This window comes from Carcharhinus amblyrhynchos, chromosome 8, assembly GCF_965287045.1.
Source record: "Carcharhinus amblyrhynchos chromosome 8, sCarAmb.v2.hapA, whole genome shotgun sequence".
Lineage (NCBI taxonomy): Eukaryota > Metazoa > Chordata > Chondrichthyes > Carcharhiniformes > Carcharhinidae > Carcharhinus > Carcharhinus amblyrhynchos.
In genome coordinates this window covers 49,987,694-50,015,683 of record NC_137331.1, presented here as the reverse complement: position 1 = coordinate 50,015,683, position 27,990 = coordinate 49,987,694, and the positions used below count along the sequence as shown (strand labels likewise).

General features: G+C 39.8%; 1 protein-coding gene across 1 annotated transcript in view; it reads left to right on the top strand.

Moving 5' to 3' along the window:
* zc2hc1a (zinc finger, C2HC-type containing 1A) overlaps positions 1–26,339 on the top strand; it is a 90,680-nt gene extending 64,341 nt beyond the window's left edge. Inside the window, exons 8-9 of the mRNA XM_080194055.1 lie at positions 16,340–16,453; positions 17,820–26,339. Coding sequence (XP_080050181.1) covers positions 16,340–16,453; positions 17,820–17,988 — 283 coding nt within the window. The 3' untranslated portion in view covers positions 17,989–26,339. The remainder of the gene's footprint in view (positions 1–16,339; positions 16,454–17,819) is intronic.
* Positions 26,340–27,990: the final 1,651 nt, after the last annotated feature.

The window sequence follows — 27,990 nt, the reverse complement described above, 5'->3', positions numbered from 1 at the left end:
TCGGGTAAGCGTTCTCCAAGGCGGCCTTCACAACACACGACAGCGCAGAGTCGCTGAGCAGAGACTGATAGCCAAGTTCCACACACATGAGGACGGTCTCAACAGGGATCTTGGGTTCATGTCGCACTATCTGTAACCCCCGTGACTTGCCTGGGTTTGCAAAACCTCACTTACTGTACTGTCTGGAGACAATACACATCTCTTTAACCTGTGATCAGTGCTCCTTCCACTCACATTATCAGCCACTTCAGGTCTTGAACAGCAGGTTAGGTGTAAGGATTCGCATTCTAATCAGTAATCTCTAAACTGTCTGTGCTTTATATGCTCTGTCTGAGGCCAGAACTCTCCATTCACCTGACGAAGGGGCTAACCCTGAAAGCTTGTGAGTATATTATCAAATAAATAGGTTGGACTAAAACCTGGTGTTGTCAGACTTTTTACTGTGTTTACGCCAGTCCAACGCCAGCATACCCACATCAAAACTGGTTTTGTGCAGAGGCTGTTGGAATGGGTAACAAAGTATGTTGACGTTCTAATATATTGATAAGATTGAAATGCTGATATACCAATATGATTGACTATAGAGGAAGGCTAATTGTCTTCGTGTATAGCGTGTAAATATTATTGCTCAGCTGATTTTTCAAAGTCAGTACCTGTTCTTCAAAAGCATTATACATGTAAGGCAGCACTTAATGTGGTTAGAGCATTGTTTGTCTTGGCATCATAAAATTAGATAAAAGGTCCTTTTTTTTATTGTTTAGATTGCGTGTCAGTAAGTTTACTTCTCTTTCACTAAGACTGAAATCATCTGATCTGCTGTCTCTGCCATTTCCTTCCTTTCCTAGCCCACTGGGCCAAACTTCCCCAAGGCTCCCCTTCATCCTGACCAAAAGATTAACCTTCTGTCCTCTTGGACTTCTTCGCTCTAAGCTACCAACTGCCCAACTTTCCCTTCTTGGCTCCAGTTCTTTGAAATTGCTTATGGTTTCCTCAGATTCTATCCCCCCTCCTGCAATTCTGCTCTCATTGCTCCTCTGTTCAAATAAAAAAACTTTTTCTTCCATCTTGCAAACTAGTGCCCTATCTCCAATCTCCCCTTCTTTTTCAGAGTCTTTAAATGTGTTGTCACCCCCTAATTGGTGCCCTCTTCATGGAATTCCATATTTGAATCCCTCCAATCGGGTTTCTGGCCCTGTTGCAGTATAGAAACAGTTCTATTAAAGTCACAAATAACAACGAAATGACTGAAGATAATAAACAATCCTTCCTTGTTTTCTAGACCTGTCTGTACCCTTTGACGCAGCTGATCATGCCACTCTTGTATACTTCTGCATTTCTCATGATGCCCCTAGAGACCAATAACCGAAAAAGAAAGCAATCTCCAAACTACCCCAATGCAAGGAACCAATGCAGTTTTAAAATTTTTGCTGTAATGCTTACACAATTTATGCTGACTTTGGTTTATGTATTACCACCAAACACACATTATTTAAATGAAAACAAATGTCATTTTAAGTAGCTGATGCAAGAAGGATAATTCTCTCTCAATTATCAGCATCACTCCTCACACTTCCTTGGCATGTACTGTCTCAATGTCCTTTGAGACTCTGCCTCAAGGATTTACAAATTGATACCTATTTGGCCATGTTATGAATGGGCTACTTCCTTGGCCATCAGGTCCTGCTGTAGAACATGAACCTGTAGCTCCTTGCTCAGAGGCAGGGGTGCTATCCAATGACCTCCAACTTCCATTTAGTATAAAGGCAGCTAACTGGACTGTGTGTGTAAGAAGTCAAAGTACATTGTGCATCAAAGTTCAGGTTATATGCATGTGATAAAGTAGATGCCATAGGCTGCACTTAAGTAATTTGTGCAGAGACTTCCTTTGCTTTGGTAGAAGAACAAGATTACTTAATTCCCTCGAGTAATATTTAATGCCAAATTTTGAGAGCAGAATTTTGGTTAGTCTCTTTTATATTGTACTGGACAAAATAATGTTATGTAATTATTATGGACTACTGTTAATTTTGATGGTAGTGTTGAAGGTAGGATTAATAATATTGGTAACCAAGTGTTCTTTTACATCCAAGGACAGCAGAAAGCAACCCTTAAACCAGAATGTAACAGCTCACCTCAACAGGACATAAAAGCAGTTATTTGAAGGGGATGGGTAATGTACAGTTTGGAGGTTTATTTGGCCTGCATATTGAATCTTTTCAGTGGATCTCAGTGTGGCATACAAGGAAACCTGTAAGTGGACAGTCCTTCCAAGCCATCCTTGAGCCAACAGAATAATCTGAGGAGCAAAATTCAGAAACTTTGAGAGAGGAAGGAACTCCGATTTCCTGCTTATATCTGTATGGAGTAGTGACCTTGAATCATGTGGTCCAAGGTAAGCTAATGAGTAGGTTTTTTATGATGTAGGACCAGTGACAGGCTTTTTGTAAGATCGAAACTGTGTGCAGCTGTGGTATACAATGAAGGGAGCACTGAAAGCAGCACAAAAATTTACAATGCAAGTAAACCTGTATTCTGTTTTGAGCACTGGGATGTACTTCACTGAAGTGGTTAGAACTTCCAGTGAACACAATGTGTTATTAAGTATATCAATTACTGTGCCTAACCAAGATTTTAATTGACCCAACAACATACATTTATACAGTTTTGGTTTCTGTGATTTATTGCTCAATACTTATTTCACCCCAATCCATGACACAAAAGCAATATTTGGGGAATTTTGTATACACTGTTTATGACATTTGTAATTGAGTACTGATTTCATCGAATAATTTAATAATGCTTTACGTTTTGGTGCAACACTTCCATATTAAGTATTGTATAATGAGAGATTATTCATGAAGGTCCGCCTCCTCAACGTTGCCCCTTGCCTGAAGTCTGGTGATCCTTCAGTAAAATCACCACTAGTTACTATCTATGGTCATCTGAGACTATGGAAACTTTATCTTGTTATCTAATATAATTTAGATGGGATGTTGGTTACTAATCCAATCTAACTAATTTGGGAAGAACCAATCAAATCAAAAGCAAACAGATTTCACAGACAGCTGTTGTTAATGAAATTCACTATATGCATGTAGCCCTCAACAACAACTTAAAACTAGTTGCTGAAGTGGCTGAAAGAAAACCAAAGTTGCTCAATTAATAGTATTTTTGTGTCAAATTCAAGGAAAACCTGTGATGACTTCTAAAAAGTATTTGGTAAATGGGCATTCAGTACCTAACTAAATGAAAGAGAAACAAGGCCCATTAGTAGAATTATGTTGAAGTGAGGGGAGAGTATTAAGTGGGATGCCTCAGGGCATGGCTGTTTCTAACTTGGGTAGATGACCTAGATTCAGAAACTAAATGTACGGTGATTAAACTTACTGATGAATCCAAATTAGGAGAGGCAGCGGTTTGGAAATAGTCCACACAGATTGCAAGATGTTTTAAACAAACCTGTACCATGGCAACATGATGGGAGAAAGACTTTATTGTACATTTTAAAGAACTGCACATAGGGATGAAAAATAAACAAATGTGCTTCATTAATAAAAACAAAGCGCTGAAAAAACTCAGCAGATCTGGCAGTATTTGTGCAGAGAAAAACAGTTATTGTTTTGAATCCATAAGGACTTCTCTTATAGTTTTATAAGAGATTTATAGTTATTTGGAGTGTAATGAATTGATTAGAAATAGTCAGCATGGTTTTGTAGCGGGTAGGTCGTGCCTTACTAACCTTATTGAGTTTTTTGAGAAGGTGACCAAAGAGGTGGATGGGGGCAAGGCAGTTGACGTGGTATATATGGATTTTAGTAAGGTGTTCGATAAGGTTCACCATGGTAGGCTTCTGCAGAAAATGCAGATGTATGGGATTGTGGGTAATCTAGGAAGTTGGATCAGGAATTGGCTATCAGATAGGAGACAGAGGGTGGTGGTTGATGGTAAATATTCATCATGGAGTTCAGTTACGAGTGGTGTGCCTCAGGGATCTGTTTTGGGGCCACTGTTGTTTGTAATTTTTATTAATGATCTGGATGAGGGTATAGTTGGGTGGATTAGTAAATTTGCTGATGACACCAAAGTCGGAGGTGTGGTAGATTGTGAGGAAGGGTGTCATAGTCTGCAGGGAGACTTAGATAGGTTGCAGAGCTGGGCCGAGAGGTGGCGGATGGAATTTAATGCGGAGAAGTGTGAGGTAATTCACTTTGGTAGGAGCAACAGATGTGTCGAGTATAGGGCTAACGGGAGGACTTTGAATAGTGTGGATGAACAGAGGGATCTAGGTGTATGTGTACATAGATCCCTGAAAGTTGGGAATCAAGTAGATAAGGTTGTTAAGAAGGCGTACGGTGTCTTGGCGTTTATTGGTAGGGGGATTGAATTTAGGAGTCGCAGCGTCATGTTGCAACTGTACACTACTCTAGTGCGGCCGCACTTGGAGTACTGTGTGCAGTTCTGGTCCCCGCATTACAAGAAGGATGTGGAGGCGTTGGAGAGGGTGCAGAGGAGGTTTACTAGGATGTTGCCTGGTATGGTGGGGAGGTCCTATGAGGAGAGACTGAGGGATTTAGGGTTGTTTTCGTTGGAAAGAAGGCGGCTAAGAGGGGATCTTATTGAAACATATAAGATGATTAGAGGTTTAGATAGGGTGGATAGTGATAGCCTTTTTCCTCGGATGGAGAAAGCTAGCACGAGGGGGCATGGCTTTAAATTAAGGGGGGTTAGCTACAGGACGGATGTCAGGGGCAGGTTCTTTACCCAGCGGGTGGTGAGGGATTGGAATGCCCTGCCTGCTGCAGTTGTAAATGCGTCCAGTTTGGGGGCGTTTAAGAGATCTCTGGATAGGTTTATGGACGAAAAGGGATTGGTATAGGCTAGTGGGTCATTGTTTTTGTAACCGGTCGGCGCAACATCGTGGGCCGAAGGGCCTGTTCTGCGCTGTAATGTTCTATGTTCTATGTTCTTCAGAACTATATTCCATTAAATGTCGTGATAGTTTATAACTGAAGCTTAAAGATAGCCAAGAGCTTTAGTAGATTGAATAATGAATTCTTGTCCAACCAAGGCAAAACAAAACCAATGGAGTGGTTCACTACTTAGCTAGGAGAGCAGAATATATGGATTCAAATGAGGTAGTGATAATGTTATCATACTCTAGTTGGACTGAACCTTGACTGCAATATCATTTTCTGGTTGCTAGTACACAAGGGAGATATTCAAATGTCATGAGCTAGAATTCTAAGATGCAAGAAATACTGGAAAAGATTCCACTTCACATTCTTGAAAGAAGGCATTTGAGACGTGACCATATTTGGAGGCTATAGCTTGTTTAGATAATAAAGTAATTAAGGCATTGTTAAATTATTAAATTGCAAGAATCGAACGAGAGAACACAGGATCATGGAAGAGACCATGTCCAGGGCTCATAGGGTCCTTAATTATGCTGCCTGCTTTGCCGAGGTAGTGGGAAGTGTAGACAGAGTCAATGGTTGGGAGGCTTGTTTGCATGATGGATTGGGCTACATTCATGACCTTTTGTAGATCCTTGTGGTCTTGGGCAGAGCAGAAGCCATACCAAGCTGTGAATCTTGTAGACTGTACACACAACTGTCACTGTTTATCAGTGGTGGAAGGATGGAATGGTTGCAGAAGGGGTAGCAATGAAGCATCCTGGATGGTGTTGAATACCTTGTGAAGCTGCACTCATCATCCAGGCAAGTGGTGAGTATTTCATTGCACTCTTGACTTGTGGTTTGTAGGTGGTGTACAGGCTTTGGGGAGTTGGTGAATTACTCAGCACAGGATTTGTAGCCTTTGATCTGCTGTGGTAGCCACAATATTTATATGGCTAGTCTAGTTCAGTTTCTGCTCAATAGTTAAACCCACCCCCCAGAATGTTGAAAGTGGGGACTTCAGCAATGGTAATGCCATTGAATGTCAAGGGGCAATAGTTTGATCCTCTCTTGTTGGAAATGGTCATTGCCTGGTCATTTGTGTGGCACAAAAGTTACTTGTCATTTGTCAGCCCAAGCCTGGATATCATCCAGGTCTTTCTGCATTTGGACATGGACTGTTTCAGTATCTGAGGTGTCAATGTGCAGTTATCAGCAAACATCCCCACTTTTAACCTTATGATAGAAGAAAGGTCATTGATGAAGCAGCTGAAGCTGGTTGCACCTAGGACACTACCCTATGGAGTTCCTGCAGTTGTGTCCTGGAAATGAGATGATTGACCTCCAATCACCACAGCCATTTTCCTTTATGCCAGGTGTGACTCCAATGTGGAGGGTTTTCTTCTGATTCCTCTTGATTTCAGTGACGCTATACTTGATCAAATGCTGCCTTGAGGTCGGGAGCTGAGTGACTGTTGTGGACCCCAAGTTGAGAATCCGTGAGCAGGTTGTTGTTGAATAAGTGCCATTTGATAGCGCTGTTGGGGCGGCATGGTGGCATAGCGGTCAACACTGCTGCCTCAGCCCCTGGGACCCAGATTCAATTCCCAGCTTGGGCCATTGTGTGGACTCTGCATATTCTCCCTGTGTCTGTGTGGGTTTCCTCTAAGTCCTCCCACGCAGGCATGGGGAGAACCTGCAAACTCTACACAGTCACCCAAGGCTGGAATCAAACCCAGGTCCCAAGCACTGAGGCAGCAGTGCGAACCACAACCTAAATAATATACATAATAATTAGTTAAAGCATATGGTTTTTAGCTTCTCAATGAATAAAACTTGAGTTTGAAAAACTAATTCTAAAAAATGATTTTGGTTCGTATATGATATAGATTAGAGGAGAATAGAGGCAAAATTCATCTAATTATTTCCATTGTCTTAATTTTTTTCCCCTCCTAAAGGAAATTAATTTTAATGAAATAACATCCCATGCACAATGGAGCTCCCTGCAATCTTGCCCAGATGGCTCTACTTCATTTCTTTCAGGTTATTTGAATGGAGTAACACTAGTGGTAAGTCCAATCTGTTCTGGCCAAAGTTCAAATATAATGGTCGAGATCTTTTAGTCTCCAGGTCAGAGACCAAATGTACCCCCCAGGATGCATTTTGGGGCCCCGCAGAAGTCCACGCACTGACTCTGTGGTAATTGCCTAGAAAGTTCAAACTTCTGATGGGCAATGTCTTGCTTCCCAGGACTCTTTGAAAAGGTCTTCATCTCCGAGTTAGTTTCTATTTGGTTACTTGGATAGTTAACCAGGGAATGTTACAGAAAAATCATCCAACTATTGAATAACTATACAACTGAGCACACCACCACCCCCCCCGCCCCCAACTAGATCTTGCCCACTTACACATTCATTCATTTACTATTGCAAGTTAAAGCTGTTTAAATGACTAAAGCTTTTCAATGTGTTAGTAAACACTTGCCAGAATACAACAGCTTGTGCCATAAAAAGTCAGGATTGGAAGACCTGGCCAGAATACAAAGAACAAAGAGCAACACAGCACGGGAAACAGGCCAATCGGCTCAACAACCCCGTGCCGCCATTTTAACATTGAGTGCCCTCCTCTACCTATGACCTTTGTTTACGACTATTGGGGAAGATTGAGAAAAGACTAATTTAGGACAATTTGTTACACCAGTCAGCCTAAGAGCACGTTTTTGGGGTGTGGGAGGAAACCGGAGCACCCAGACAAAACCCACATAATCACAGGGAAAATGTGCAAACTCCCACAGACACTGGCCCAAATCCATGTATCTGCACAGCAAACAGTGATAGTCATTGAGCTGTCGTGTTGCCTGTCAGATGGTCCAGTTTAAGCGTACACTAATGACGTGAAGCACCAGGCAACTCTTGAAGCAACATCCAAGAGCAGCCCTCGCACGACCCACCGTGTGTATACCCCTTGTTGGACAACAAGGCGGATCAAATCACCTGTGAAGTAAAAGAAAAGACATCAATAAACATGCAAAACTTTGATGTACATTTACGGAATCCCCAGTAGCTCAGAAGTAAGACAAGTGAGCCATACATTATGTTGGAATGTCCGTAGGAATCAATTGATTCCCAGGGACGTCCCAAGCCTCTTGATCTTTATTTAGATCAGTCTCCTGTATCCCTCCATCTCTAGTCCGCTCATGTGCCTATCTAAGTAAGCCTTAAACAACTCTAGTGGCCTGCCTCCACCACCCTACTTGGCAGTGCATTCCAGGCCCCCACCACCCTCTGTGTGAAAAACCTCCCTCCAAAATCCAAATTGTACCTCGCCCCCCCCCCCCCCCTCACCCTAAGCCTGTGGCCCCTCGTAATTTTTGTTTCCAACCTAGGAAAAAGCTTACCTCTGTTCACTCTATCTATACCCTTCATAATCATATACACCTCTATTAGTTCTCTCCTCATTCTCTGCCTTTTTAAGGAGAACAGCCCCAATTTGTCCAATCTCTCCTCGTAGCTCAGTCCTTCCATTACCAGGCAGCATCCTGGTAAACCTCCTCTGCACTCTCTCCAGGGTCTCCATGTCCTTCTGGTAGTAAGGCAACCAGAACTGGATGCAGTACTCCAAAAGCAGGCGAACCAACGTTCTATACAACTGCAACATTAGACGCCAGCTTTTATACTCTATACCCCTCCCTATAAAGGCAAGCATACCGTAGGCCGCCTTCACCACCACCACCACCGCCACCTGTACTGCCACCTTCAAGGACTTGTGTACTTGCACCCCCAGGTCCCTCTGCATTTCTATACTCTTAATAGGGCTACCATTTATCGTGCAACTCCCCCCTACATTATTTCTACCAAAATGCATCACCTCGCATTTATCTGGATTAAATTCCATCTGCCATTTCTCTGCCCAATATACCAGCCTATCTTTATCCTGCTGTATTGCCTGACACTGTTCCTCACTATTAGCAAGTCCAGCCATCTTTGTGTCATCTGCAAACTTGCTGATGCACCATGTACACTCTCTTCCAAGTCATTTATGTATATTACAGATAGCAAAGGTTCCAGTACCGAGCCCTGCAGCACACCACTAGTTAGAGACCTCCAGCTAGAAAAGGACCCTTCCACTACTACTCTGTCTCCTGTTACCAAGCCAGTTCTCAATCCATCTAGACACCTGTCCTTGTATCCCATGAGCCTTAACCTTTTCCACCAACCTACCATGAGGGACTTTGTCAAACGCCTTACTGAAATCCATCCCCATCCACGGCTCATCCTTCGTCGACTGTTTTTGTCACCTCCTCAAAAACTTCTACCAGATTTGTAAGGCACGACCTCCCCTTAACAAACCCATGCTGCCTATCACTAATCAAATTGCCACACTCTAAATGCGTATTCATCCTATCCCTAAGAATCCCTTCCAACAACTTCCCTATCACTGACGTCAAACTCACCGGCCTATAATTACCCGGGTTATCCCTACTACCCTTTGTAGTGGAGCAAAGTCATGGAGCAGAAAAATAGAGAGAGGAACAGCAATCCAATGATTGTTACTTCTCCAAATATTTAGGCCACCCTTTCCTGCAGTGAGAGAAAACCAATGTATATCATGAGTTTTGCATCTGTTTCATCACCCCCACCCGTATTGGCCCCGCTGAGGTGCACTAAGTTGGTACAGATGGGAATTGATTTTTTTTTTCTGACTCGTTGTTCAACTAAATAATACATGTGAGTAATTGTCACAAGTACTGAGGAGAATAAAGAACTAGTTTAAAAGCCCAAATCACATACTTTGCTTTATATTATGTGGTATTTTGTTTAGTGTGTGACATATCCATGTATAGCATCTATGATTACTCTGGCAAACATAACAAAGAATATAATCATTTTCCAAAAAATACAACTTCTTTTGCCTAATTTGAAATTATTAGAAATACAAAAGACTGATTTGACATAAGAACAAATATTGTGCTGACAGTTTATTAGTAAAACTGTAATGTTGATTTATATTGCTGGCACTTGGTTAACACATGCTTTTTAACTTAATGAATAAAACTTTGATTTTTTTCAATATGTATTTTTATTTGAAACATATAGGGTGAGCATTTTCCATTTTGGGTGCAATTAGGGCATAAATCACATTTGTTTTATGAGTTGATTTTATGGTTTGCTGACACCCTTAGGGAAGGAAATTGCTGTCCTTATCTACTGTGGCCAATAATATGATTCCAGACTCTCAGCAATGTGGTTGATTTTTAACTGCTCTCCAAAATAGCCTAGCAAGTCTCTGTTATACCAAATCAATATAGAAAAGTTAACAATGAATAAAACAGAATGGACCACCTGGCATAAACTTTGCCATTCTGTTGGCTCTGCAAATTCTCCTTACTAACATCTAGGGGCTTGTGCCAAAATTGAGGGAGCTCTTCTACAGACTAATCAGCAATACCTGAAGTGATCACGATCATCAAATCAACTTATTGTCCCAAATATCTCTGTCACCATCTCTGGGTATGTCTTATCCCATTAGCAGGATAGACGCACCAGAGATGATGGTGTTATCGTATATATTCAGTTGACCTTAACATTGACTTGGGACCTGGTAAAGTCTTTTAAACCCTTCCCATATTTTGTGCGTATTAAACACTGTTTAAAAAGAGTAAGAAATAAAAATTACTGAAATGAAATGTTGCAATTCATTTAAAAAATCATTTCCTTCAATTCCATCTCAAAGCTTGTTATAATTTACAAATTACCTTTGAATAATTACATAATTTTCTCCTCAGACAGTTCCTTAGGTTGTGGGTGACTTTCTCCAGTTCAGTGAATTCTGAGAGCTGATAGGTCCAATGCATGATCTACAGACTCTGATCATAGAAACTAGAAACAGAGTAGGTAATTTGGCCCTTCAAGCCTGCTCCGCCATTCATTTTGATCATTGTTGTTCAATATTCTGACTCCTCCTCCTCCCCGTCCATTGATCCCTTAGCCCCAAGCTTTATATAAATCATACAGGTCAGGTTTGTGACTCCGCCTTGATTTCATCTCTGCACATTCCCATGAAGTGTCTAACTATACCTGGTGCTTTCCTAGATGATCCTTCTCCATTTTGGTGAATCATTAACCAGAGTTCCCATGAGTGAAAAGATCTCTTCGGGGATGCTTTGAGAGCATTGCTGAAGCTTTCCTGTTGTCTGGCTGGGAGTATCCAGTCACAACTGAGTTCCAAGTAGAGTAATTGTTTTGGAGTCTGATGTCAGGCATATAAATGATATGTCTTTCCTGACTCTACATTGCCATCAAGTCAAAAGATTAGTCCTGATTCAGTGATGAGTGCAGAAGTGCATGCCAGGAACAGCTCCAGGCATACCTGAAAATGAAATCTCAACTTGGTGATGCTACAATACTGAACAAATGGGATGCCAAGGAGCAGAAGCAACATGCGATAGAAAGAGCTAAGTAATCCCACAACTAGTAAATCCGATTGAATGGTGGTGGGCAATTAAACAACTTATGGAGGAGGAGGTTCCACAAATATCCTCAATGATGGAGAAGCCCAGCATACAAGTACCAAAGATTAGATTGAATCATTTAGAACCATCTTCAGCCAAGTAGATGATTCATCTCGGCCTCTTATGGAGGCCTGCAGCATCATAGGTGCCATTCTTCAGCCGATTTGATTAGTTGTATGTGACATCAAGAAGCATCTGAAGGCACTGGATATTGCAACTGCTATGGGAGCTGACAAAATCCTGGTACTGAAGACTGCAGTATTAGCTGTCTCTCTAGCCAAGCTGATCCAGCTACAGCTAACTAACCAACTATGTGGAAAATTGCCCAAGCTCATCCTGTCCACAAAAAGCAGGATAACTCCAATGCATCCAGTTAGCACCCATCGGATTTCTCTGCCTTTGACATCAAGGCAACATTTGACCAAGTGTGGCATCAAAGCTCCCTAGCAGAACTGTAATCAATGGGACTCATTTGTTGGAGATTGAATAATGGAGGGAAGCTCTCTACTGGTTGCAGTGATACCTAGCATAAATGTATCATTGGGGTTATTGGAGGCCAATCACCTCAGTCCCAGGACAGAGTTTCTCATGGTAGTGTTCGAGGCCCAATCATCTTCAGCCGCTTCATTAATGACCTTTCTATCATTAGATCAGAAGTGGGGATAACTGCTGTGCAATAATGTTTAGTACTATTTATGAATTCTGAGGCACTGAAGTGGCTCAAATCCATGTGCAGCAAGACCTGGACATCATTCAGTCTTGGCTTGTCGAGTGCAAATGACATTCCCTCTACACAATGCCAGGCAGTGGCCATCTCCAACGAGAGAATCTAACCATTTTCCCTTGACGTTCAATGGCATTACCATGGCTAAATCTACCACTGTCAATATTGTGGGTGTTGTCATTGATCAGAAGCCGAGCTGGATTGGCCATGTAAATACTGCGATAATGAAACCTGGTCAGAGGCAGCGAACTCTGAGGTGAAAAACATCTTCTTGCTGTCCAAAGTCTATCCATCATTTACAAGGCACAAGTCAAGTGTTTGATGAAATACTCTCCACTTGCCTGACGTGTGCAGTTCCAACAGCACTCGAACCTCAACACCATTGTGGACAAAGTAGCCCTCTTATTTGGCACCCCATCCACCATTATTGGGAATTTTTCAGAAGCTAAGTATTGAGCTTAACTTTAAGACAAAGACTCGCGACTATGGTATCCTGGTGAAAGATGTTCTTTTATCGACTAATGCACGCAGGGAGAGAAGGGCTGGGCAATTCGATACTTCTCTGAAGTTGCATCACATTGGCAATATAATTATACAATTTCCAAAATCATCTTGCACTCCCACTGTCTCATCTCAGTTGGAAATAAACCAATCATTAGTAGAGTTAGGTCATCGTTAGTAAATATTGTATACTTTGGCCAATTGCATTTATTGTCTGACTGCATGGGAACAGTGGTTATGAGTGATTTCTGACTGCCTTTCCCATGGTCACCTGTTGGGTTCCAGATCATCTTATCTGGTTTTGAGTCTTCATTAAGCTGTCTGAGTTTGCTAGCTTTATCCTTGGCTTATGAATTTTTTATTCATAAGGACTGACTAGAATCCATGAACTCTGAGTGGATTATTATAAAGAATATGGTTCACTTTACTGGACTATTTTCCCATGATGCCTTAGAACTCTATCATTAATGCACTTTTTAGAAATACATGTTTAAATTCTTTGACTGTGGTTATATGTGTTTCTATGCCGACAGGATCTCTAAGATGTATGTAAAAGACAGTCTGTGATTCTTATCCTAAATTAATCCACTCTGTTTTAATTGACTTTGTGTGTTTTATTCCCAGGGTATTTTGAATCTCTCTAACGGGCACCTTAAACATTCACACACTCCACCACTAATGCAGAGACAAGAGTGACATTTATGCACTGGGCTTCTCCATCATTGAGAATATTTGTGGAACTGTGTGCAGTTTTGGGTGCCGTACTTACGCAAGGATATTTTGGCCTTGGAGGGAGTGCAGAGGAGGTTTACTAGGCTGATGCCGGAGTTGAGGGGGTTGAGCTATGAGGAGAGGCTGAATAAACTAGGCTTGTACTCGTTAGAGTTTAGAAGAATGAGGGGAGATCTCATTGAGACGTACAAGATGATGAATGGGATGGATAGGATAGAGGTGGAGAGACTCTTCCCACTCAGGAAGGATAGTAGGACTAGGGGGTACAGCCTCAAGATAAAGGGGGGCGCGGTTTAGAACGGAGTTGAGGAGGAACTTCTTCACTCAAAGGGTGGTGAATCTTTGGAATTCTCTGCCCGCTGAAGTGGTGGAGGCTGCCTCGCTAAATATTTTTAAGACGCGGGTTGATCGGTTTTTGATAGGCAAGGGGATTAAGTGTTATGGGGAGAGGGCGGGAATGTGGAACTGAGCCACGACAGATCAGCCATGATCTTATTGAATGGTGGGGCAGGCTCGAAGGGCTAGATGGCCTACTCCTGCTCCTATTTCTTATGTTCTTATAAGTTGTTTAATTGCCCACCACCATTCAATCGGATTTACTGACTGTGGGATTGCTTAGCTCTTGTCACTGCGTTAGTGAAGGAGAGAGTGAATACAAAATGCACTGCAGCAATTCGCCAACCTTCCTTCAACAGCACCTTTCAAACCAATGACCTCTACCACCTGGAAGGACAAGGGCAGCAAACGTGGGAACACCATCACCTGCAAGCTCCCTCCGAAGTCTCACACCACCCTGGCTTGAAACAATGTCACTGTCACTGAGTCAAAATTCATGAACTTCTTCCTTCCTATCAGTACTATGCAATCCATCTAGTGCAGGTACACCCAGTGATTCAAGAAGGCAGCTCACCACCACCTGCTCAAGAGCCTTTAGACTTGAGCAACAGATGCTGGCCTAGCCAGCAACACTGCATTGCAAGAGAGAATAAACAAAACAGAAACTTCATCTTCCGTGAACCAGTCCTAGGCTGTATTTTGCAATTAAATAATATCTCTTGATATATTTAAGACCTGTAATCAGTTTTGTTAATATAGTTATATGCATTTACTGTGCCCATTCTACCACTCAAGTGAATTTCAGTGATTTAAAGTAACTTTTCAAAAAACTGCAGAATTATACACTGTTCCGTTAGTGTGCGATAGTCTGTTTCCTGAAGTTAAATATTTTGTATTTAAGTTTTAATAGATCATCAGTATTTCTGCACTTAAAATAAAAGCTTAATTTTAAGCATTTCCTCAAAAGCCAAAGGAAACTCGCTATGATGATAAGTTCACTTTGTTGGCACTGCCAGTTTTTAAAACCAGTACAAAAGATTATAGAAAATTAATTCATGGTGGAAAAATCTGCACGACCTGATGGTAGCTCTATTCCAGCACATGATGACTCTGATACTTGGGTAGTTAATTAAATATTGATGTTTTAGAAGATAGTCTCAAGGATACCTTGTTTGTACAGAGCTGTGCACAGTTGACTTCCTGTTATACAGATGTTTATTTTGAGCGCTAAAATACAATGGGGGCGATTCTCCCAAAAAAATTTCTAAGTTCTGAATTTGCGGGAAAACTGGAGTAATTCCCACCAATTTTTTTTATATAAGCATGATTTTCAGAATGAATCTCCCACACTCTGAGCATTGCAGAGTGATCTAGTGGGATTCACTCTGAAAATCAGTGTACGGGGCCTATTCCTGCTAGCGAGGCTGGTAGCATAGCACTGAGTGGGCCGCTGCACATGCACCAGTCTGGAGATTAGCACATGCACGGTGGCCCCTATTGACGGCCTCCAAATTGCTGGCCAGCCCTGTGCCCCGCCCCTCCACTGGAGCAGCTCAGCGGGCTGGGAGAATTGCCCCCTGTATCTTTAAGCCATTAAAAGTTGAATGCTCTTAATGTTTTGATGGGGGAAAGAAACTGAATTTTCTTAACCTCTTTCTTTTTTGTATGACATGCAACAGTTTAGCAATAGGAAAATTGTTACTGAATCATAGTGAATTCAAATTTAATTATACTTTTTTCATTTCCAGCTTGATGCTAAATATAAAAGTCAACAAATCATTGTCTGTTTTTGAATTAATCAAGTGTCAAAAAATTATTTTCTGTCGTCTTTCTTGTGCTCTTCGGGACGAAGTATGTTTAATACTGGGGAATTAAATATTGTTCCATTCCAGGCATTCAATGCAAGAATGAACCATTCCAAAAAACAACTCCTTGGACATTGTCTAGCAATATGCCAGTCCTATAGCTTCTCTTTGGTCTTGGTAGCTTTTTCTTTAATCCTAATTCCCTTCTCAGCCATGCTCCTTTTAACATCCTTACCTCCCAACAAATGCACATCTGCCTAATAACATACTTTAATATGTATTGCATATTATATTTTTCCCTCCATTTAACTTGAACTGGATTAGTTCTGACCTTTATATTTGTCACTCTGTTTTGGATTCCTGTCCTCAAAGGACTCTGCCTCTAACTAGGAAAAGATATTTCACAGCCATGTTCTTTGTAATTAATGTCTTATGAGATAAATGGGTATTTGGGAATCTGGTCTGCACCCTCTCCTTTCCTTCTCTATGAACAGTATGTCTGTATAGTGCACAAGAAATAATACTTTTCACTGTATACCAATATATGTGACAATAAATCATTTACACAGCACTTTTATTTGTCAATGTCAATTCCAGCATGACATTACTGGATCTAAAATGCCAGTTTACTGAGCATTGTAAAGAGATTGTTAATTCTTTCTTGTACTGAAAATTCTTGGGGTTGAGGTTTGATGCAGTCTTTCCATCAAAAAACAGCAGTGTATACCTTGAATGTTACATTTATTGATTAAAAAATAGAAGTCTGTTATGTTTCAAACATGTTATTCATAAATAATTGAGTTTATCTTTTTTAGTATTTACATTTCATTTTCAGGGGTTTGTCCAGTACCATCAGGTCTCGAACACAAACACCTCCCAGTGGAACTAGGAATGTTGCTGCAACAACATCTGTGAACAAAAAGACCTACAATGCTGAAAATTACATGAGGTAACATTATCTGTAACTTGAAAGGAAGGAAACTTTTATTTCAACTGTTTTACTCTTTTATTTTAAAGTTAAGTACACGAAAACCATAAGGTCACTAGAGTGCAGAAGGAGGCCATTTTGTCCATTAAATATGCACTGACACTCCGAAAGAGCATCTTACCCAGGCCCCAATTTTCTCCTCCCCATCCTATCCCCTAAATCCCACACATTTACCATGGCTGATCCGTCTGACCGGCATGAAACTAAAGGGCAACTTAGCATGGCCAGTCAACGTAACCCACAGATCTTTGGATAATGGGAGGAAACCAGAGCACCTGGAGGAAACACACATGTGGGGAAAATGTGCAAACTCCACACAGTCACCCAAGGCTGAAATTCAGCCCCAGGTTCTTGGCACTATAAGGCAGTAGAGCTGTGCCACCATGCTACCCACTTTCAGCTCATAGTTTTTACTTGGACTTCCACTTGAAGTTGGTCATACACGATTTCCCTCTTGTAAACATGTTGACTCAGCCTGATTGCATTGAGATTTTCATATTGCTCGCTCTATCCCCAGTATTAGATTCCAGCAATTTTGCTTTGACAGATGTTAGGCTAACTGGCCTGTAGCTTCCTGCTTTTTGTCACCTTCCTTTCTTGAATAGAAGAGTTACATTCACTACTTTCCAATCTGATAGAACATTTCAGAATCCAGTGAATTTTGGAAAATTAAAACCAATGCATCTACTATCTCAGCAGTTACTTTTTTTAAGACCTGAGGATGAAGTCCATCAGGACCTGAGGACTTATCAGCTTTTGGTTCTAATAATTTCCTTTCCCTGATGATTGTATTTGTTTTGAGTTCCTCCCTCTTGATTCACAATTATTTCTGGAATGTTATTTGTATTTGTTTATAATGAAGACAAATGTAAAGTATCTGATCAGTTCATCTGTTATTTCTTTATTTTCCATTACTGATTCACAGACATACAATATATTAAAGGTGATCTGTAAATATATGTTGTTGCATGTGTTACCATAAAGACCACCTGCTGTTGTTATGTGATTACACCAGTGATGTTTGTGAGTGATTTAAAGTGTAACTGTGACTCAGATTCTTGAAAAATAAACTCAAAATAATTCAAAAGCAAAATGCTAGAAATCTGAAACAAAAAGATACTCTGCAAGTCCAGCAGCATAGATGGAGAGAGAGTTAAAGGTTCCCTTCACTAATGCTGCCTGACCTGCTGAGTATTTATAGCATTTTCTGTTTTTTAATTCAGAGTCATACTGGATATTTTGAAATATTTAAAATATTTTAGAAACCTTTAATTGCTGAAGCTTAAATTCTTACCATTTCAGAATAAGTTGTACCTTTCTTCTGCAGGACTAGTGTGAAATCTGGTATAGACATGAGTGATGGAATTACGAAAGGCAGTGTCAGAAATTCAGCTGGTCAACAACTGCCAAGATTTTGCCATGAATGTGGAACGAAGTATCCTGTGGAATGTGCAAAGTTCTGTTGTGAATGTGGAGTGAGAAGGATGACCCTTTGATCATTCAGTATAAATATGTCAAGGAAAACATGCTGATGCAATTTTCAAAACTCATCATACCTGAGCACTGCACTGCTTAATATTACCAGGTTTAAGCAACTGTTAGTCAAAAATTCACACAACAGTAAATCCATTTTGCAAAAGAAAAATACTTTAATTTCTGGATTTTATGCTGTACAATGTAGCACACGTGAAATAGTGTGGAACACTAATTTTATTATGAATGATTCATTTCTGCATGGTTTACAAACGCCAGTCAGATTATAGCAGAGTTCTTGGATTTCTTTTCAGCTGATTGCTCTAAAATTGCAGTCAGTTTGGTGCCTTTATCATGAATCTTATAAGATGGGAGAGGCAAAGCATGTGGTCAGTAAGAGTTTACTGCGTGTAATAGAGAAAATTCTTTGAGGCAGATAAAAGCTAAATTCAGCATCTTTGTGCCTGGTGATTTGAATAATAGTATAATGAAGAAATGAAACAATTTATTTGGAAGGTAAAGCTTTCCAAACCACTGAGCTTTCACCCAAATGTAACAACAAATCTGCCATTCATTGAGTACAAGATTAATCTGGTGAACAAAAATGGAAATATTATACTGGACAATGAAAAATTAAAACTGAACATAACCATGAACATAACAGAAGATAGATGGAGTTAACTGAGCTCCTTCCAAATTATGTTTGAAATCAAATAATTCAAGTTTAAATGTTACCTCATGTATCTATTCATTAATTTAAATCTAGTGTACACATTATTTTTCATATAGAATGATTGAAAAACAAACTTGTTGCAGAAAATTAACCATATTCAAAATGATTGGGGTTTGAAATATATGTGGAAGTTAGTTGTATAAAGCTAATTGTGTTGGTAAATGTCCACAGCTGGCCTTTTTTTTTTGTTGAGAAATATTTTGTCATGTTATAGTGTATCTAAACTACTGACTTGTTTTTGTAATGATTTAAAATGATAAAGCATTTAGGCAGTATACAGTTAATGAAATTACTTGATAGCATTTTTCCGATTATTGTGACAACTCAGGAGTATAACAGAAGTCAAGGATCATCCAGGTGCAAAACATTGGCTCTGTTCTCTCTCCATAGATGCTGTAAGACTAGCTGAGATTTTCCAGCATTCTGTTTTTTGTTTCAGATTCTGCAGTAATTTACTTTTATTTTACTATAACAGAAGAGTGTACTTGGTCTCAAAAAATAAACTGCATTATACAGATATAGGTTATACAGTGCTGAAAAATTGACATTTACTCACTGATGCTGTTGAATCACAGTTCTTTTGTATTGTAATTTAACCTGAAGCTTGGAGTTTCTTTTCAAGGGTCTTAGTACTTATGCATGCCTGAGTTTATTTCACATGTAAAAAAATGTTTCATGTGAATCATTTGTTTTTAATGGGCAAAGTAAATCCAATGAACTGTGGATTTTCTTGAATAAAATAAAAGGTAAGAGATTTTTTTCTGAAACTCTTAAACTTTGTTGACTTTTCCCACATTGGCTTTCTTCTATGCAGATATTTACTATTAAGGATTTGCATACTACTTCATTAAGTTAATATCCAAAAATCAAAAGCTACATTCAAAAGAAAGGGATAAGCTGATATTTTTGTGTAGCGCAATTAGTTACAATAACTTTGTCTCTGTGGTAGCACACTCTGCTCTGAATCAGAAAGTTGTGGGTTCACCCATCACTCCCAAGATTTGAACATGTAATCTAGGCTGTCAAGTCAACACTGTCCTTGAGGGAATGCTCCATTCTGATGTTCTGAGCCATCTTTTGCACAAGACATTAAATCAAAGACCTGTCTGCATCCTCAGGCTAAAGTAAAAGATCCCGGTTGTGATTTTTCCTGCAGTGTCATGCCTGACACACAGCCCGTTAGAACAGAATGGGGCCGAAGGATTGTGGGTGAGTGGTTTAGTGCGTTCTGCGCCGGTGCCAAACCTTGTCAATGTCTTCTCATCCATCGCTTCCAAATGAAATCTGGTTCCCACCCTGGGCAGGACTACATCTGAAAAGTATTTTGTTGCCTATGAGCACAACTAGGATTTTAATGGAAAAAGAATTCAGTAATCGTTGGTCAGTAGCCCACTGTTCTGTCAGTAGAATCATTAAATGATGCCCTGGGAGTTGCGCAATGAACTTTTAGTAAAGAATGTATAATATATTTCAGGAAATTCATTCCTCTATCTTGTCGTTATAAGGGCAGAGGAAAGAATTTAAGTATTCATATGTTTTTACTACATGGAGTAATCTTGTGTTTCTGTTCAGCAGGGGCAGAATTTGAGTCACGATAAAGCTATTTGCACAAAGATATCTTTGCAGTTTCTCAATTGCTAGGGCGGAGAAAAACTCAGCTACTCAAATACTGAATGTTGAACATTGCTGAACATTATAATTTGCTTATGTTCTCTTAACATAGTAATCTATCTAAAACTTGTAAATTGTACACTCCCCCTGCAAGGTTTGGATATTTCTACACTCCTATTTATAGAGCAAACGTGACACGCATCAATCAGTGTCTCTGTTATCTCCCTAATTTCCTTGAATATGTAAGTGGGTTAATACCATCCAGACCTATGGCTTTATGGTCTTAAAAGTGTTAATTATCCATTATTTTTTCTCTCTCTATCCAAAGTACATTATTTGTTACTTTGTTAGAGAATAAGTTATCTTTTGTTAACTTCGGTAAAAATGAGGCGAAGTAAATGTTCAATACTTCTACCATTTTCTTTTCATGTTATTACAAGACCTTAAGGAATTAAATTAAGCTCAGTCATACATTTGGGAATTTCATAAACTACAATCTGGCCCTACGTGCCCAAGTTTAGAAGAGGGAATGTACTTGAACAGTTTAGATGTAAGAACTTTACATAGAGTCATAGAATTATAGAATTCCTGCAGAGTAGAAAAAGACCATTCGGCCCATCAAGTCTGCACCAACTCTCTGACAAAGCAAAGTACCTAGACCCTATCCCATAACCCCAAATATTTATCCCACTAATCACCCTAACCTACATATCTTCGGACACTAATGGGCAATTCAGCATGGCCAATGCTCTTAATTTGCACATCTTTGGATGATGTCAAGCAATTGAACGGGCTGCCAAGAAGCCAATAAAAATGGATAGTGTGGCAAAATTAAGGTAGGGAAAAAATAGTGTAGTTGGATAGTATTTGAGGGAGTGGCCATCTATTTAGTTTTTAGTACTGTCAAAGTAACTACAGACTATACTCCGTTATGTAATCTTTAAACTTTCTTATATAAATTATTTTACATGACTGTGTGGAGTTTGGATGTCCTCCCTGTGTCTGCATGAGTCACCTCCTACAGTTACAAAGATGTGCAGGTTAGGTGGATTGGCCATGCAAAATTAACCCTAGTGTCGGGATTAGCAGAGTAAACATTTGGGGTTGTGGGAATAGGGTCTGGGTCGGATTGTGGTCAGTGCAGACTCGACTGGCCGAATCGCCGCCTCCTGCGCTGCAGAGCTTCTATAAATAATCAACTATCATTAAATTTGAACCGCTTAACAGAAACATGTGAAATTTTTCTCCCCTTCTTTCACTTCACTCTTCCATCCAAAGAAGACAATTGGACTATTTATTACTTATTTTGGTACAGAATTACTATTCTTGCATGAATTCGTGCAGTGAAGACGACATTAATCACAAATGCCTTCGCCATGTAGTTTTGCCATGTTTCTATATTTTACTGCAGTAAAATTATGTACTTATTTTTCCACAATCCACATACCATATTTAGCCATGCTAAAATACTTCAAGAAATTCAGCATTATTTCTGGATTTCAATGAGCAGGTGGAAGCAGAGGCTTGTAACTTCAGAGGGAAGGTAGAGGTGCAGAGCTTTCAGCTATCATTTGATTTATTCTTGTCATATGTATTAGTATACAGTGTAAAATATTGTTTCTTGCATGCAAAGCATATACATAGAGAAGGAAAGCAGAGCGCAATATAGTGTTACAGTCATAGCTAGGGTGTAGAGAAAGATCAACTTAAGAGGTAGGTTCATTCAAAAATCTGATGGCAGCAGGGAAGAAGTTGCTCTTGGCCCAGTTGGTATGTGTCCTCAGAATTCTGTATCTTTTTCTCGACAAAACAAGGTGAAAGAGAGTATGCCCGGGGTGCGTGGGGGCTTTGATTATACTGGCTGCTTTTCCAAGGCTGCGGAAAGTATAAACAGTCAATGAAGGGAGGCTGGTTTTGGTGTTGGACTGGGCATCATTCACAACCCTTCGTAGTTTTTATTGTGTTCTTGGATGGAACAAGAGCCGTACCAAGCTGTGATACAAGCAGAAAGAATGCTTTCTATGGTGTAACTGTAAAAGTTGCTGAGAGTCATAGCGCGCAGGCCAAATTCCTTAGCCTCCTGAGAAAATCGAGGCTTTGGTGGACTTATCTATAGCGTCAGCATGGAGGAATCAGGACACGTTGTTGATCTGGACGCCTAGAAACTTGAAACTCTATTATTTCCACTTAGTCCTCATTGATGTTAGACAGGGACATGTCCTCCACTATGGTTCCTGAAGTCAATGACTATCTCCTTTGTATTGTTGACATTGAGGTAGAGATTATTGTCATCACATCAGTTTACCAGATTCTTGATCTCTTTCCTGTACACCATCTCATCATTGTCTGAGATCCAATCTGTTACTGTGATGTCATCAGCAAACTTGAAAATTGAATTGGAGGGGAATTTGGCTTCACAGTCATAGGTTTATAAGGAGTACAATAAAGGGCAGAAAACACCGCCTTGTGGGGCACTGGTGTTGAGGATGATTGTGGAGGAGAATTGTTGCTTATCCTTACTGATTGTGGTCTGTGGAAGTCTAGATCCAGTCAGAGGGAGAAACTGAGCCCAGGCCATGGAGTACATTTTGTTGTGTTGCTACTGCAATCATTCCTCATTTTCTTTACATTAGGAAATGTAAATACAATACTAAGGCTGTAGATATACTTTAAAGAAAAAACACTATTTCTATTTTTGTCTCCAAGTCTCAGAAAATTCCTACCATAAGCTCCCAATTTAAATAGAGAAAAATAGGGTGGGGCCTCAGACAGCCAAGACACCCATCTCAAAATGTTGCCATTAACTGAGCATCCTGGGGGGGGCGCTGATCTCCACCAGATGATAACCAGTCAAGATTACCATTCTGGGGGTGTAAAGGTACCTGGAGGCCCTGGGGGTTGAGGGCCAAGGCTGGGCATTACACAGCACCTTGGCAGTGCCATGGGACACAGTTTCTCACTGGGCATTGCTGGGGATTGCCCTCCTTTATTTGTGGGCGTGGTGACCACAGCAAGGAGGGAGGGGAGTGCTCCTCCCCATCAACCTCCCTGATACATTTGAAAAGGGTGGGGGGCGGGGGGCAGTGAGTCATCCCCAAAGCTTGAGGAAAGGTGTTCCACAGCTGGAGGGAATTGGGATTATTTTCTCAGTAATGGGTGCCCTGATCTCTGCTTGTACTTTGTTTTGGCAATGTCAGAAGATTTGGTGAGAAAACCTGGTTGTGTTTCTGGAAAAACACACTAGTTCTTAGAAACTGACACTTGTCATTTAGAACCATAGAAAATTACAGCTCAGAAACAGGCCTTTTTTGGCCCTTGTCTGTGCCAAACCATTTTTTGCTTAGTCCCACTGACCTGCACTTGGACCCTATCCCTCCACACTCCCCTCATCCATGAACCCGTCCAAGTTTTTCTTAAATGTTAAAAGTGACCCCACATTTATCACTTCATCCGGCAGCTCATTCCACACTCCCACCACTCTCTGCGTGAAGAATCCCGCCCCCCCCAATACTTCCTTTAAACTTTTCTCCTTTCACACTTAACCCATGCCCTCTGGTTTTTTTTCTCCTCTAGCCTCAGTGGAAAAAGCCTGCTTGCATTCATTCTATGTATACCCTTCAAAATCTTATACACTCATTCTATTTATACCCTTCAAAATTTATTTGGAAAATTCCACCCTTGGTATTTGTAAGTGGATATAGGTATGTCAACTCGTTGGGTGGTTGGGCCAAAATCTGGCAGATGGAGTATAATGTGGGAAAATGTGAAGCTGTTCACTTTGGCAGGAAGAATAAAATAGCAGGGTATTACTTAAATGGAAAACGCCTGCAGAATGCTGAGGTGCGCAGGGATTTAAGTGTTCTTGGGCAAGAGTGGAGCACGTATTCAAGAAAGATAATGGAATATTATCCTTTATTATGAGAGGAATTAAACATAAAAGTAACAATTTTATGCTTTAGGTATACAAGGCATCGGTGCGACCTATCTTGATTACTGTATGCAGTAATGGTCCCCTTATTCAAGGAAGGATGTATGTGTGGGAAATGGTTCAGAGGAGGCATATTAAATCCTGGAATGAGCAAGTTTTCTTGAGAGGATAGGTTGGAAAGGCTGGGCTTGTTTCCACTAAAGTTTAGAAGAGTGAGGGCTAACAGGAACATGGGACCCTTAGTTTTGTATATAGAGGCACAATACAAAAATAAAGTTCAGGTTGTAGAAGACCACAGATTGCTTTAGTAATTTTAGGCACTTTGTTATAAGGGTTTTTGTTTTCTTCTTTCATGGGATGTGGATGTCTGTAGCTGGTCCAGCATTTATTGTCCACCTCTAATTAAAGCAATAGAAAAGACTAGAATCTAGTTGATGCTGAGAGGTTATACTTACACAAAAAGACTTAGGCTTCTCAACTGCATTGATAAGTCTCTGAGTGATTTGATGGATTAAATTATAAAGGATACAATAAAGTGGGGAGCAATAGATTGGCTCCAAGCGTCAGCAAGATGAGCGTGAGGATGAAAATTTAGGGTAATAACAAGAAGTGTGGGGGGAGAATATAGTTAAACTGTTGCATAGAATTTGCGCTTTCTGCCATAAATCATTTGTATAGAGTAGTCCATTAACTATTTTAAAAGGGAATAGAAGATTACTCGAACAAAGAAATATTAAATAGTATGGTGGATGGGGAAAGAACAAGAGACTAGGTAATTCATGAAAAACACTGCTGCACTCAATGGGTGGAACAAACGATTTCTATAATCTATAATTCTTTGTACAGCAAACATTTTTCTAACTAACGTATGAATTATACATGTTCATTGTAACTGAAGTAAAAGTGTTATTTACACAGTCAGCATGAAGCAGAGCTATAGCCACGAAGTATATATTAAATTATGGAGAGTGCAGAATGTACAGACTGTGGTGCTTAAACCCAACCAGAGTTGAAGGGGAGTGGGATGGGAGAGGACAGAGATAAAAGGAAACAAGCCTCACAGGGGAACTGTTAGCCTACAGGATCTAGTAGAACACATATCAACATAGCATAATGGCAGCCACTTCTTGCTGAGATGCCAGTCAAGCTAAATCATAGCACCTCAAATTTTTTAAAAACATAATTGACATTTACGAAAGAAAAATGCACAAGTGCACAGCTGACAGTTTTAAAGAAATTTTGACACGAGGCTCCACAGCGTCATATGATATGGAAGCTATAGTAGTATTAAAATTAATTTTGGAATGCTTATTTGAATGCCACCTAGTGTTGAAGGTAATTTAACTGATGAGTAAAACAGCTAATTATCGACATTTTAACTGCTATGGAATGTCTAAGGTTAAGAATTTTAATACAAACATAAAAGCATTATTTTAATGAGGGCTTGACTCTAGGTGATAGTTGTCCTAAGCCAGCTCTGCCGAGATGAAATCTATAAGAAGATTGGGATAGTTATATTTCATGTTTGGTTTTATTTTGCTCATTTCATTTTGCACAAACATTGTATAATATAAAATAGAGAAACTCCAGGTGTGAAAGCCATCTAATGTTTGGATTGACCAAGTGACTGCTTTCTGTATTTTTTTTCACGTCAAGCATTCTGTAGTTGAGAGAGTGCATATTACATGCATTGCTCTTTTTCACTGTCTGCTTGCCTGTGTGGGTCTCACTTAGCACTCTTACACAAAAGCAGCTAATTAGAGTAAGTACATTTATTCAAGCATGTATTTGGGGAATAAAGTATTGTCTTTGCTGATCTGTGGTAAAATGTATATTTTATCTGAAATATTACTGTGCAAAGGGTTAATCTTTTCAATAATTATGCAGTGTATATTAATTATTTGTTGTAAACTGAAGTGTGTAATGTATGTATCTGTATTTTATGGGATCAGGTTTGTTCTAATGATGTATTTGATTGTTATTGTAAAGTAGCCTGTAAGAGACTAGTGTTTATTTGCAGTGAGTTCCATAACTTAACATATAATGAAAATTAGAAGCCATGAGTCAGATGAGCTTTCTAATAAATTAATGTTTTACTGAGAGCCAGCATGTGTTGTGATGTTAAACATATTTTTACCTCTTTCCTTTAGCCACTTTCCTCAGTGATTTTGTTTTTTTAATCGTCATCATGCGCATAATTTTATTCTTGCAAAAAATATGCTGAACAGAGATGGTGTTTAGTTTGTAATTTCTTCAACTGTACCCCATTAGCATTATAGAGTTGTTTTTAAATCAAACCAATCTCAAAGCAAATACATTTCATGGTAATTGAGACATTAAAATGTGTTTTCAAATTAAGTGTATTTTGTTTTAATATTTTTATTTTAAATTTTATTCTGCTATTAAGTACATTATCTTTTTTATATTTTAACGTGTCAGTAATAAAGTGCATGCTTCAATTTCCACCCATTTGTGTCTACAATTATTTTGTTATGGCAAACAGAAAACTCACCTAAATCTGAGAGGAAATACCATTTGTTTCTTGCTGAAACACCATCTTGTATAATTAATTATACATAACAATTTATATAATTTAAATGCACTTTTAGCATTTTGTTTGTATCTGGCATCCCTTGTTTTTATTTTATTTAATTTTTATCCAAGGATCTAACCTTGAACTGTCCTATTTCTCATCTATGTGCTGCTCCTCAGCAGCATCCAAAAGTATAGCATTGGTTTCCACACGAATGCTGACAATGCCTAACTCTACCTCACCACCTCTTGTCTCTAAAGTTGTCAGACTGCTTGTACGACGCCCAATACTTGATGAGCAAAATACAAATACTGGGAAGAGTGAAGGCATTGTCTAGAGACCCCACCACAAACTACTTCCCCACCAATTCCATCCTTCTCCCTGATGATCATCTGGGACTGAACCAGATTGTTCATCATCTCTGTGTCATATTTGACCCTGAGATGAGCTTTTAAACAATTGAACTGTCACTGAAGCTGTTTATTTCTACTTCTAACTCCTGTCTCCGGTTTTCTGCTTTTGAAACCTTTATTCATGTACTTATTACTTCTAGCCTTGACTAACGTACTCTTGGCTGGCCTCCACTGTTCTACCCGCTATAAAGTTGAGGCCATCCAAACCCTGCTGCCTATGTTCTAAATTGCAATGAATGTGATCCTACCATCATCCCGTGCTCATTGACCTACACAGATTTCCCATTAAATAATGCCTCAATTCTAAAGTTTCCTCATCCTTGTTTTCAAATTCTTACAGAATTTCCCTTCCCTGTAATCTCCACACCTATAATTCTCCAAGATATTTGTGCTCAATTACTGCATCTTGAGTCTCCCTGATTTTAATTGCTCCAGCACTGGCAGCTGTGTCTTCAGTTGCCTAGGCCCTAAACTCTTGGAGTTTCCTCCCTAATCCTCTTTGCCCCTGCACATCTGTTTTAATGCACTGTTTCAGGCTACCTCTTTTAGTCGCTTGCCCTGATATAACACCTTATGTGGCTTGGTGTTAACGTACTATAATGTCAGTGTTTTATTCCATTCAAGATCCATCATAAATACAAGTTGTTAATTGTATAAACCGACCTATGCACTCCTATCCAATGCATCTTTGTCAAGGTGTAGAAGTTGCTGACTGTAAACTGCCTGGGTGTTAAATTGGAAAACTGTTCTGCAGGGAGAGACAATCAAAAAGCATCAATTTGTAAGAAACCACAGGTGTTCTCTTGT